The 13,866-nt window shown below is 40.1% G+C and overlaps 1 protein-coding gene across 4 annotated transcripts in view; it reads right to left on the reverse strand.

Moving 5' to 3' along the window:
• The window catches only part of FRK (fyn related Src family tyrosine kinase), a 117,969-nt gene that overhangs the window by 86,700 nt on the left and 17,403 nt on the right, over positions 1 to 13,866 (reverse strand). Inside the window, exon 1 of one of the 4 annotated variants that reach the window (XM_059083035.2) lies at positions 9,642 to 10,640. The exons of 2 other annotated variants lie outside the window; for them this stretch is intronic. In XM_059083035.2, coding sequence (XP_058939018.1) covers positions 9,642 to 10,012 — 371 coding nt within the window. In that variant the 5' untranslated portion in view covers positions 10,013 to 10,640. Of the gene's footprint in view, positions 1 to 9,641; positions 10,641 to 13,866 lie in introns of those variants that run through there. One more of the 4 variants, XM_067011697.1, reaches the window with a different exon arrangement.

Here is a 13,866-nt window from a genome sequence, read left to right on the forward strand (position 1 = left end):
CATCAGCTCCCAGCTCCCGCCCGCCCCAGCGGGTGAGCAGACAAGCCTGTCGGGCTGGTGAGTGCTGGTCGGCACCGATCCTCTGTGCGAGAATCTGTCCGCTTTGCCCTCCGCTCCCCTGTGCTGCGCTCTCCTCTGTGGCTCCGAAGCTTCCCCCGAGCCCACTCTCCGTCTCCGCCCACGAAGGGGCTTCCTAGTGTGTGGAAACTTTTCCTCCTTCACGGCTCCCTCCCAGAGGTGCAGGTCCTGTCCCTATTCTTTTGTCTCTGTTTTTCCTTTTTTTTCTTTTGCCCTACCCAGGTATGTGGGGATTTTCTTGCCTTTTGGGAAGTCTGAGGTCTTCTGCCAGCATTCAGTAGGTGTTCTGTAGGAGTTGTTCCACATGTAGATGTATTTTTGATGTATTTGTGGGGAGGAAGGGGATCTCCACGTCTTACTCCTCCGCCATCTTGAAGGTCGATCAAGATCGGATCAGTCTTAATCATATCTGAACACTCACAAATGCCTGGACATTGTCCGACAGCAAAAATAACCAAGCATCCACCTATCTCGACTAGTATAAGTGACTGCTGTTTCTTTACCAATTATAGCTTTAATCTTGATCTAGTCTTCCTTCTTTCTCAATAAGACTAATTAAAATACACAATCATAGTTACCCTCACTTCCTGACAGCAATCAATCCAGCACAAAGTCTTGCTTCCTTAAACTCTCCCCAGAGTCACAACCCCAAATCCTGTAATGTGTCCTTTCTAACACACTCTTACTGAGATGCTCCACTGTTGTCCGTGGTGTGTGTTCTCCTCCCCTGAAATGAACAATACAATAAACTACTACAGGTGCGTTCGTGGTGGTCTTTGTCTAATAGGCATTGACATACATTCTTAGTTTAATAGTCTTACCTCCAGAAATTATAAAATTCTCTGGAGGAAAAGAATTGTCTTATTCATTTGGGGTCTCCTATTGCTCAGAAACAGTGCCTTTAACATAGTAAACATACACAAAAAGTTTATTGAATGCATACATGAATCCCATAGACTGTATCTTCTTCAATGAATAGAAATGCTGAAAAGATTTTGGAGAAAGTGTCCTGAGTCCTACTTCACAGAAATGACACAGGCACCCTTCTGAGATGACTTCCTGGCAGTGACTTTGCAAGCAGCACAATTCTGGGGATTGCAATAATGTCCTTCTTGTAATGGGAATCTTGGTATGTCATAACTGATTTTCAGAAATGGCTAAAAGTATATGTGATATTGGAACAGCATTGGAGTGACTTAAATCTATTGAGTTACTGGCCTTTCATTGGAACTATATAGGATTCTTCTGAATCATCCAAATCATTCTGCCTACGTGCTATGCAACATTTGTGTTCGTGGCAATATTTATTTTGAAATAAGATTCTAAATGCCTTTCAAATTAGCAACCTAATCAAAAGTTCTCAGTAATACTATTTCTTGAATTGCATTCTCATTTTACCCTTAAGAAGGCACAAAATTAACAGAAAAATACCCCTCATTGAGAAATTTAGTCTGGATTTAAAGGCAGTATAAAAGATGTCCTATCAATAAAAAAGAAAGCATGAATAAAATAATTAAAGAAGCTAACACTAAAATCAATTCAATTTTTAAATAGGAAAAAAAATCTAACTGAAAAACTTTGTAGAAAAAAATGATATTACAGAAGGGATAGTCTAGTGTAGTACCTGAAATTAGCCAAACAAGCAAGAGGTTGGGTAATACTGATCACATGTTCTATGTTTGCATCTATGTATTTTAGCAAAATTCTTCTGTTATGTTAATCTTCAAAGAAACATTCACATAAACTAACTGCTAAAGTTGCAGTCCCAAGAAAATAGCCATCAGAAGGTCTGAAATGTTATTCAAGCTGCTATTAATCTGCATAACTACCTTCCCCAGAAAAACTGACCCAATCTTTCCAGTGCTAAGAACTCCCATTAAAAATGGGAGTCAGAGGGGCTTCCCTGGTGGCGCAGTGGTTGAGAATCCGCCTGCCAATGCAGGAGACACGGGTTCGTGCCCTGGTCCGGGAAGATCCCACATGCCGTGGAGCGGCTGGGCCCGTGAGCCATGGCCGCTGAGCCTGTGCGTCCGGAGCCTGTGCTCCGCAACGGGAGAGGCCACAACAGTGAGAGGCCCGCATACCGAAAAAAAAATAAAAATAAAAAAAAATAAAAAAAATGGGAGTCAGAGAATGCTGCAGAGAAATTAGCAGCTAAACAGTAAGAAAACTAGTGAAAAGAACATGTAATTATTCTGTTTGGTAATGTTTTAGAATGTAACAGTGAAAATCTACTAATATTCAGTAAAAGAGTCAAACTTTCCACATGCACAAACTGAAAAATATTTCATATACATAATAGTTTGAAATTATGTCTGTTCACCATAGAAACTGAAATTACAACTCTGGCCCCACAACATTAATTTTCCAAACTGGGTTTTGGTTTTCTGTCCATTAAAAACTCAGGCCAGTGATTCCTTTACTTTAAATTAACCACAGTATAGTTTACCGTGTATATATGTCATTTTTAGATATCTCTTCAGTGAGATTCACAATCAGTTCCTGGCTTGATATTCATTCTACACTACAAAGAATACACAAATCAGTCTGTGACACCCTTAGTATTTCTCCCCTAGGGGCAGATTAAAGCCCCTAATTTCTAGGAGCCTGTAAATTATACTATTATGACTATGAGTCCAACCAGAAATTGAGGCATGAACAATTCACTGAGAAAAGAATGCAAAATGGCCTAATGCCTTTAACAAGGAAACTCGGTAGATTTTCCTGGTAGGTAAAAAAGCAACTCAGAGAGGAAAAGTTGAAGAAAAGAGGTGGCTCTGACAGCTGCTTTTTTTTTTTTTTTTTTTGCGGTACGCGCGCCTCTCACTGTTGTGGCCTCTCCAGTTGCGAAGCACAGGGTCCGGACACGCAGGCTCAGCGGCCACGGCTCACGGGCCCAGCCGCTCCGCGGCATGTGGGATCTTCCCAGACCGGGGCACGAACCCGTATCCCCTGCATCAGTAGGCGGACTCTCAATCACTGCGCCACCAGGGAAGCCCTGACAGCTGCTTTTTAAAAGACCTCAGATTGGTAGATAAGCGATCATCATTTAATTATTCATTTACTCAACCAACATTTCTGAGTGTTTATTAGGCACAGGCACCACAGTAAGCTCCAGAGCCCAAGGCAATAGCTCCTCTTCCCCCCTCCCCATCCAGAGCTTACAAGTCTTACAGAAAATAAATGAGAATAATGACAAATGATGCTAAAGGCTCTGAGCAGGAAGACCCAATGTAGTCTAGAATGTCAGGAAAGGCTCCAGGGAGAGAGGAATAAACACTAAGACCTGAAGGATGAATGAGAGTTGGTCAGAAAAAGAAGAGGAGGGAGAGTTGGCAAGCAGGAGAAGAGCCCACTCCTATAAAAAACCCAAGACCGCAGATGAAGGAAAGTATGTAAGAAAGATGTAAAGACACTCGGCATGTGAGTGCTGTTATAGGGAGAAAATATTGTGAGCTGAGGCTGGAGTGGAGGTGTGCAAAATATTATATATTTAGGCAGAGGTGAAGGAAGAATTGCCCAGGTAAATAACAGATAACATTTATCAAACCCTTACTATGGTCAGGTTCTCTATGGTGCATGCTTTCTGCACAAATAACCTCATTTATGTCACATATTGATCCTATGAGATAGGGGTCATTTTTATTCCTATTTAATATAAATTGCTCAAGGTCACACAGCTAAGTTATGACAGAGCCAGATTCAAATTCAGATCTTTGGGGCCCATAGCCTGTGTTTTTTAAGCACACCACAGGGCAGATCAAAAAGGGTGACCAGCATTATACCGCAATCAAAACTCTGTACCACTAACGCTTAGACCTAGTTAAAACATCCACCAGAAAAACCCCAAAATTTATCTGATTTTTATTTACCATATAGATTCTCGCTGTGGTATTGGCAGTTGGAAAATACAAAGGGAGTTTTCTGAGCTGAAAACCAGACAGTTAACTGAGGCAAAGTCTTGTTTGTTTTTCTTTGGGGACCCTCAAGACCTAGTACACAGGACATACTAGTTGCTTAACAACAGTCCTACTTTACTATACAGAAGGTTGTGTCTACTTACATGTCAGTTTGGTGAAATGCTTGAAAAAGTAACACTAGGATATATCTACAGAGACAAACCAAACATTTCAATAAATTCACTTGAACAAAAACAAACCAATTTGAAAAAACAAACCAATAGAGTCCTTTTTTTTTTCAAAGAGTGAATTCAATCAAGTTGAAATTTAGGTTCTTATCTTTAGGACTGAAGCAAAGTAGTTTATGTGAGTTTATTTCACTCACATAAAATTTTTTCTGGGGGCTTCCCTGGTGGCGCAGTGGTTGAGAGTCCGCCTGCCGATGCAGGGGACACGGGTTCGTGTCCCGGTCCGGGAAGATCCCACATGCCGCGGAGCGGCTGGGCCCGTGAGCCATGGCCGCTGAGCCTGCGCGTCCGGAGCCTATGCTCCGCAACGGGAGAGGCCACAGCAGTGAGAGGTCCGCGTACAAAAACAAACAAACAAAAAATTTTCCACTACTAGTAATTTGTTAAAAACCTGAAAAGAAAAATATAACCAATGCTTTTGTTAAGAGAGAGTGGTTCTGAATGGCGTATTGCAGTTGAAACTTCCAGAGTATTATCAATTTTCCTAGAAAAGATTAAGAATGACTCCTGATTTATTTTAATGACTCCGTACTATGGCACTTCATTGCTTCTCAAAGGTATTTTGAAATGCATGTAATCAAGTTTTACTTCTATTAATCAACTATTTTAAACTGTTATTAATTACAATTATACTTTAACTGTGACTTTAATGAAGTTCAGTTGGTTCCTCTTTCCCTCACTTCTGTGATTTTGCCATTGTTCTTATAAAATGTATTTAATTTAGCAGTTAATTATCATTTTTCTTAAAAATGGTAACAATATATATATAAATGCATTAAATAACTGAGATAAACAGTTATATAAATGTAGTACAATATATTAATATTAAAAATCATATAATATTATACCTGAAATGTAATTTTTTACAAATTATTTTAGCAACCTATTTGTCATATTGTTATTTTATATCAAAGGATAAAGAAAGAAGACTACATCATAATTCTATAGATGAATTCGTAATTCATCTATAATTCTATAATGCAGTCATTTAATAATAGAGTTTTCTAATCAACCGTGGCATATAAATATGCTTTTGTTGATTTAAATTATTTGTCTTAAAATTCTTATCTTGGGATTATCCAAAACATTTAATTTGATAAACAGCCATATATTTTTTTATAATGCATTTAACTTATATACATATATGTCTTTTTTAGTTTCTTACACTATAGATCTATGTATACGTTGTCTTAGAGGAAAGAAACTGAAAATATATTGTGTTCAATTTCTACATATATGCATTTAGTCTTCCCTGAAAACTAGCACAAAGAAAAAGAAATAAATGATCTGGATTAAGAATATTTATAGGAGGGACTTCCCGAGTCCAGTGGTTAAGACTTCGCCTTCCAATGCAGGAGGAGCGGGTTTGATTCCTGGTCGGGGAGCTGAGATCCCACATGCCTCGCAGCCAATAAACCAAAACATAAAACAGAAACAATATTGTAATGAATTCAATAAAGACTTTAAAAATGGTCCACATCAAAAAAAATCTTAAAAAAAAAGAATATTTATGGGACTGCTTGCTGATAGGTGATTTTCTAGTGATTTAAACTACTCACTATTTTCTAGTGATATAACTACTCATATCTACTCAAGTAGATATGTCAGACTGGTTTGTGAATATTCTGATGCCTTTTTCTTTATTTATTAATAATAATTTTAATTTTTAAACCACCTTGTTCCTCTATCTTTAAGATTCAAAAGCAGGCTTTATATCCCAGCAGAGAAAGAAATCCACTGACATCTAGACTGAAGATGACTAGGAACAATGTGTACAACTTGTATTAGATAATTATTAACTTCAGCAGTATTCAAATCACCAAATAGTAAAGTTGCAATTGTATTTTTAGATGGTGGTATAAGAGAATTCTCTTTGTGAGCATATACTACATTATTTCTCTATGCTACTCTCTTCAAGCCAGACAATGGCAATGACTTTAAATTAGATAAAATCTTGACAGCACTCTAGTCTGACACATTAAAGAGGACCATGATTAGGAAAATATTCCCTAAACAAATGGGAGAGAAATTCCATTACCTTCAAACTTCAAAAAATTCTAACACTTTTATCCCATAAGCATAAACTAACAACAAACTTACAAGTTACAAATATTTATTCTTAGAATCTTTTTCAAGGCAGCCCATATAATGGTGAATAGGAGAGGAATTGGAAATAATCTACCTTTACATGGCAGTAAGAGGGGTAGGAAAATTTTTCCACAAAGTAATTCTGAGCCTAGAGCAATTTAGCATAAAGCACACTTAAACAATTAGGCAAATAACTTTTAAACTCTTCGTAGATGAATGACGCTTTGTGTAAATTATATAATTGCTGATCATTTTGCTTTTCATCAACATATTGCATTACTTGAATTTTTTTAATAAGAAAAACAATGCAATTTAAAGCCATTGCTCTTGGCTCCATGATTCATATGTAATTTCCATACCATTATTTTTGGGGTGAACTTTAACTATATCTCTAAAAACACTATGAATTTTAAAAGTGTACAGAGAGTACTGAGTAATCAGAGCCTAAGAGCAAGATTTTTGAGGGATTCCATGTTGAAGATGTGGAAGGAAAACACTCATCTATGAAAGGATCTAGGAATTTAAACTGAAGATAAGATAAAACAATGATTCTTCCTAGAAACAAAATAAATCATTAAGAATGGGTTTATTATATCACTTAATGGAAAATATTCAGAAAAGGTAAAGCATTTCTAGGTGGAATTTAGTAGTCAATTATAAAATTGCTTTATCTTTTAATAATAGTCTAGTTCTTTTTTTAAACATCTTTACTTCCTAGTGTTGAAAGCAACAAAGAAACAAACCAAACACTGAAACTTACCTGATTTGCCCTGCCACTAATAACTCCAAAAGTATTTGCACTGTCTTCTTATTAATATTAATGCAAGTCAAGAATAAAGGCATTAACAGATGAACAAGAAAATGCATTCACTAAACTAATCTAATAAGGAACTAGATGACTCAACTTTCATTGGTTCCCCATTGCCTCTCATCTCACACATGTGAATATAAACAATAATCTTCACTTAATACTGTATGCTGAGCTCACTGTAAAATAAATGTTAACTTTAATAGTATTCATATGGAAAAAAATGAAGTACAAGTTTGAAAGTTATTAAAAGAAGTTTCTTTTAAATAATTCCCTGGGTATTAAGGCACTGTGGGTCACTTGGACACCCTCACTTAGAAGACTAAGTTAAAATTGCTTCTACTTGAAATGGGGTGAAATTGTAGAGGCTACAGCCACCTGCACTAAAAGTATTGAAGCAATTTCGCCATTTGGTGGCAAGAACCCTCACTAGCAAACTGGGTTCACAGGTGAAAGCCATGGTGTACACTTAAAAGTTAACAAGTTGCTCATGCTGACCAGGAGGCATAACAGCAGCACCTGGGCAACCAGTTTTTATCCCAGTGGATGCGAAGATCCCTAGAAAGGCCCACCACAGAGACACCAGATGGTAGTGACACAGGGGAACACTGCTGAGAACAAATTCCAAGAGGAAAGGTCAGGAGCTAAATATAGAGGGAAGAGTATTCTTGGCTACAGACAGCCCCTGAAAATGAAAAAATATCCACAATACTTTAGTTGTCTTATTTTGTCTTTGATAGGCAAAAAGAATCTAAATAAGTAAGGGTGCTGTGCTTGACCCTGTTACCCAAAACATTATCTCTTTTGAATTGCTTGTCTTGTTTCAATTTACTTGCTCTCTTCAGCATTTGCTGTTCTGTCAGGTATGAATGTAGCTGAACCACTACACTTGAAACATAAGAAGTCATGTTCCCAGGTAATCAGGGAATCTAGAGGGCTAGGAGACCCCAGAGACCTTACAAATGACGAAACGGAGGTCTTAAGCAGTTAAATGAATTGAAAATATCCAAGACTAGTAGATTATGAATTCAAGGCACTAGTATTAATATTAAAGCATTAATTTAATAGTATATGTTACACTGAATATAAAATATACATAATGCCATACCTTACATGGAAATCATGTAGTAGTGAAAATCATGTCATAAATGCACGTAACTAAGCATTCAATGAATAAGTAAGGATATTTCATATAGATTTATCACAGAAATAAATGTTCATACAGGTGATTTTCTCATTTGAGAACTGATCAATTCCATTTGTCAAAATTCTAGATTTCAGTTCATTTCTATCTAGGTGTAAAATAAGATGCTTCCTAACATTTATAGGCCCTTGGCGTTCGAGAGAATCTCAAAAGCCCCCCAACCCCCTTTTGTATTTGAATTTGAGTTTGGAAAGCAGCAACAATGCACCATGGCTCTTCCTACAATTTTATTCCCTGGGCCAGTAAGGGATGCTGCAGCTCACATCAAAAGAAAAAACACATGAGAAAATGAGTGAATCCCCAGAGGTTTCTCTACTAAGGACCCGCTCTATAAAATGAGTCCTGAGACACATTCCCAGTCTTAGGTTTCACTGGAACCAGGCAGGAAGAAGTTTAGGGTAAAGTAGCAGTCTGTGCCTGCTTCTCAACACACCAGACCCCAAGTATCCATTGTCAAGACCTTGCTTTATCTACTTTATATTCAACTACCACTAGCATAACCTTGCCCCTTCTCCCCCCATGCCACTACGCCACCTGACACTTGCATGGATGGATGGATGGACGGATGGATATGTGCATAAGTACATAAAATGTTCTTCCTTGGTTCCACTATAACTGATAGGATTTATTCAAATATCAGGGTAAATTCTTAATCTCCTTCTCTAGAGAAATAATGTCATTATTTTTCCTGTTAAAACTTCCTAAACATCTGTAGCTGGCTAGTTTCTAATCATAATAAAACCCCAAAGATATCATAATTTGGGTAGCATTACTTAATATCTGGGACTCAAAGAAAAATATGCAGTCATGATTTCACCGGGAAAATGTTGCATCTTCTAAATGTGACCTTCTACATTACTTACCCCTGTGTGTGCCTATCAGAACTGGAGTTGATGCTTCCAAAAGTTTTAAAAAAGAAAGAGCTGGACTTTAGATTTGCAAGTGTAGTTAGAGGAAAATCTATGATATACCTGCAAATGAAATGCAGTTCTGTGCTAAAGTGAGGCATAACTTATGTTACAGCCAAAGAAAAGATAGAGCATTAAATGCACCATTCGTTTATGTTGATGAAAATACACCCAGGGCCTGTGGGTATACAAACTGTTATTAGAAGTCATTTCAACAGTTACCTTCCAGTTTCACTCACCTAGCAGGGTAGGTGGGTTTCAATTAGAAGATTCTTGCCAGTACTCCCTTATTCTTTCTAGGCAGCTCTTTGAAAATTAGTGGGTTTGCAGATAGGTTTGCAGATAGGTTTGCAGATAGGTAAGAAGGACCCTCAGAGAGCTGAGAAATAAAATGTGTGTACTACTCACGGCTCTGCCAGGAGGCTCCTGTCCTCAGCCACATAGTTTGAAGGAATATAGCCCTGCAGCTGCTGGCCGGAGCCGTCTGCCCTTTTCTCCAAGTGCCTGGCGAGCCACCAACCCTCGTGGGACGTGTCCAAGACCTGGAGCTTGTCGCCCGCGTGGAAGCTCAGGTCCTCTGCGGTCCGAGCCTGGTAATCAAACAGAGCCACAAAGTACTGGCCCTGGCTTCTCTCGGGCTCCGGACGCGGCAGCTGGGGAGGATCGGGGGGGCAGACCGTCAATGGGTTCTGAATCACCACCGACTTGTCTGCCTCCTGAGACAAGCAGGGGAGGCAGGGCTCCAGGTACGCCCGGAGCCTCAGGCAGATGTTACCCATGGCGCCCCCGTGGGCAGTCGGGGAGAGGGGCTTCTCCCTCTCCCCTTACTCTCTGCAGATCCACTTTCTCTTCCTCCACCTGGAAACTTTGAAATCAGCACCAGTCCTCCAGGTTTGGGGAGCGTGTACCAAGCCCTGGTTCCCAGCAGTCCGACGGACCTGCTCGGAGAGACTCACCGGCGTGCTTTCTGTGGCCGTATCTGCTGCCCCAGAGCAAAACCGGGTGGGAGCTGGGCAGCTGCTCAGTGGGAGAGTGACTTTTCTTCTTGTCTGCTTAGGAATCTCACCACAAAAATAAATATGAGAACAGAAAAGAGTCCTCTTGCCTCTTGTCCCAAGAAAAAGTTACCAAGCAAAGAGGTGAACTCCAGGTAAGATCTCCACGTCTTACCTTTGCCAGCAGCTCTCTCCCGCGTCAGGTCTGTCTCTGTGGTTTGACCAGCCCTGACCCCCACTGCTCTTTCTTTTTTGCCAATGAATAACCAACCGGCCCAGGCTTCTGCCTTTAACATCCTGAGCTAGGAACAGACTGTAATAATTTCTTCTTACTTCCTGGTTCTTTTGTGTCTGTGATCTAAATGGGATTCCCGTCCTCTCTACCTCTCCCTTCTCCCACACCCGAGAGACTAGCGCCCTCACCAGGGAGCCAAACTCTTAAAAGCAGCTGTCAAAATCCATGCTCCTGGAAAGACAGGCTAGCCCAGGGAGGATTTTGTCCTGCTATGCTACCAGCACAGAAATTAAAGGCAGAGATATTTTTCTTCCATAAGTACGAGTAGGATAGCTTTGCCACCACTAGGGGGAATAAAATGGAAAATTAAAGTGTTTGGGTATTTGTTACTGGACAAAAGGGCAATTGGGAAAGAGCCATTGAGTTCCTACCTTTTTTTAAATCACTGTGAATAGATTTTAATAGCCTAAAATACATTTACAGTCTGGAAAAATACAAGAGCAGCTGACTAAAACGGTGAGAAACCGAAACACTGCATTTTCCCACAAAGACATGTAATTTCCCATCCTTCATGTACTATTTCAGAAACACACACACACACACACACACACACACACACACGCACAGACTAGGTGACCAGCGGAGAGAAAGAGTAGGAGGGCTGCATGTGAGCTGCTGTGGAAGCTCCTCCTATTCAATTTTGACTCCAGGTCTGCACTAGCTCTTGCTAACTTCGTTGGCAGGAGTTCAGGAACTAATGAAGCCGACATCAGGGCAGCCATCGCGATAGGCAGTGAGTTTTGCTCTACTTCCCCTAGTTCAGGGCAGTTGTCTCACAAATGGGTGCCCTGGATCCCAAGAACACCTAGGCAGTACGTTTAGATGGGTCAACACAAGGCCATTTTCACTAGTAGAGAACACTGCAGACTTGTTTATGATGTGTCACTGCTTTTTGTATAAGGCCTTTATTACCAAGTTGCTCTCTTAAAAACAATTTCTCTAAATGTTGCTGGAGCCTTGAACCTGGCTAACCTAACCCCAGTACAAACACAAAATTCCTGTTCTTTGTCAAATAGCAAGGGATTTTTAGTAATCAGAATAACTGAACTCAAGAAAAAGAAAAAAAGAAGAAAAGAAAGACAACCAGAGGACCATGGCCTTAGCGCCTCCTGCTATTTCCTTGTACTAAAATCAGGCATTCATGGTGGACAGATCATTTGGTTAAAACAAGATCTCATGTTCTAGGTTTCTCCAATTGTCTTCAGAGTCAGAGTAGAAAGTACTAATTTGGCAGGAAGAGAAAAGCCAAAAGCCAAGCCAGGTTTGTTTGTTTGTTGGTGATATGGGACAGAAAATATAATTCCAATATAAAACAGAAGAGAAAATACTGATTATATAAGATTGAGAAGCCATAGAATATTTTGTTCCAAACACAATATTAATTGTAAAAAGTGTAGTATCCTATTAATGCCCCTAGAGGCATAGATACTAAAGTCCTTCCAGAGATATCTACATGATCTAGAATGTGAAATAATATTTGGAAGCAACTAGAGAGATGTATATTCAAAACCAATTTGTAAGTGGAGTTTAAGACTTAAGAAATTTGAAGTTTCTAAATTCAAATACGCCTCAATTATGGTTATGACAAGGCGTTCCAGAAAAAGACAGAGTGGCAGACCTGCACAGCACAGTCACTGAGCTAGTGAATGAAACTGAAAAAAGAAACCAGCCATCCAAAGACATCAGGTAAGCAATGGCCTGAGAAACCTGAGGCAAGGGGTGGGGAGAGAAAGGGTTTCCTTGTGTCGATAGCACCAGAATTCTACAGTCACCCAAGCTCGAAGCCTTGCAGTCATCTTTAACTCTTTCCCTGGTTTCTTTGAGCTAATCAATCACTAAATTCCACTTGTCTGTCTTTCCATTTATTCTACATTTTTTTTTATTCCTTCTGAATGACTGCTGGGTGTTGGACAAAACAAATATTCTTCCCTAGATTATTCCAGAGGGCTTGTAACTAATCCCCTTTCCTCCAGCTTATCTTGTATTTCTGACTCATCTTGCACACCACTCCCAGAGCAGTTTTTTTTTTTTTTTTTTTTTTTTTTTTTTTTTTTTTTAATTTATTTTTTTTTTTGCGGTATGCGGGCCTCTCACTGCCGTGGCCTCCCCCACCGCGGAGCACAGGCTCCGGACGCGCAGGCCCAGCGGCCATGGCTCACGGGCCCAGCCGCTCCGCGGCATGTGGGATCCTCCCGGACCAGGGCACGAACCCGTGTCTCCCGCATCGGCAGGCGGACTCTCAACCGCTGCGCCACCAGGGAAGCCCCCAGAGCAGTTTTTATAATAGTAACAATGCCAGAAGTGATATGAGTACTAGTAAAAGTAGCTATCAGTTTTGAGGGCTTTCTATGTGCCAGGCACTGTGCTAAGAATGTTACAAATGATACATCATTTAACTCTCAGAAAATAAAAAACAACAATACCTGTGAAGAAGGTAGTATTTTTTAAAAATTTAGTGAAGAAGAAACTGAAGCAGAGAGGTTAAGTAACTTGCCCAAGGTCACACAGCCCCCACGTGGCTGAACCATGAGTAACACCCTGGTCTCAGTCTGACTCCAGAGTCTGAGATTTTAACTCCTGTGTTTCAATGACTCTAAAAAAAGGCTAATATTCTTCTGTGTAAAATCCTTCAGGGATCTCCAACATGTTTGGAATAGAACCTGCTGTCTTTATCAGGACACACAAGGCTCTGGTAACTTCTCGAACCTCACGGCCCTTTACTCCTACATATACACACTGTGATGCAGGCTCACCAAGCCACCAGCTGCCCCTGAAGCCCAAGGCCCTCTTTCCTGCTGCACCTTTGCTCCTTTCTCTACCTGCTCCCCTGGTGACTCCCTTGTGATTTTTCCAGGCAGGTTCAAGTGGCACCTTCTCTGCCATAATAGATTAGGGGCCTCTACTCTGTGTGCCCTTAAAACCTGGCACACACACTTCTACTTGATCTCCTATTAAATTCCACTTGATACCCTTACTTGTTTGCTTTCCCCAGGAGAATAAAATTTCCTTCTTGGAATCTTCAGTGCCTTGTACAATGTCCAGTATGTAAACAGTAAATACTCAATAAGTATTTGTTGAAGGAAGGAAGGATGGAAGGAAGGAAGCAAAGAAGGAAGGAAGGGGAAGGAAGGGAAGGGAAGGGAAGGAGCCACTGGGGTAAGATAAACACGTATACAAGTATTCACAAATGAGAGCAAAGAGCGTGAAAAGAGCTGGGACCACAAAGGATAGTGACTTTCTGTCTATTGTCTCTTAGTCCCCTTTTCCCCACGCATTGTTTCCCAAATGTTAGATTCCTTTGCCAGCCTCCTAAACCGGTTTTCCTGCATACAGCCACTCTCCT

Source organism: Kogia breviceps, chromosome 13 (genome assembly GCF_026419965.1).
Source record: "Kogia breviceps isolate mKogBre1 chromosome 13, mKogBre1 haplotype 1, whole genome shotgun sequence".
Lineage (NCBI taxonomy): Eukaryota > Metazoa > Chordata > Mammalia > Artiodactyla > Physeteridae > Kogia > Kogia breviceps.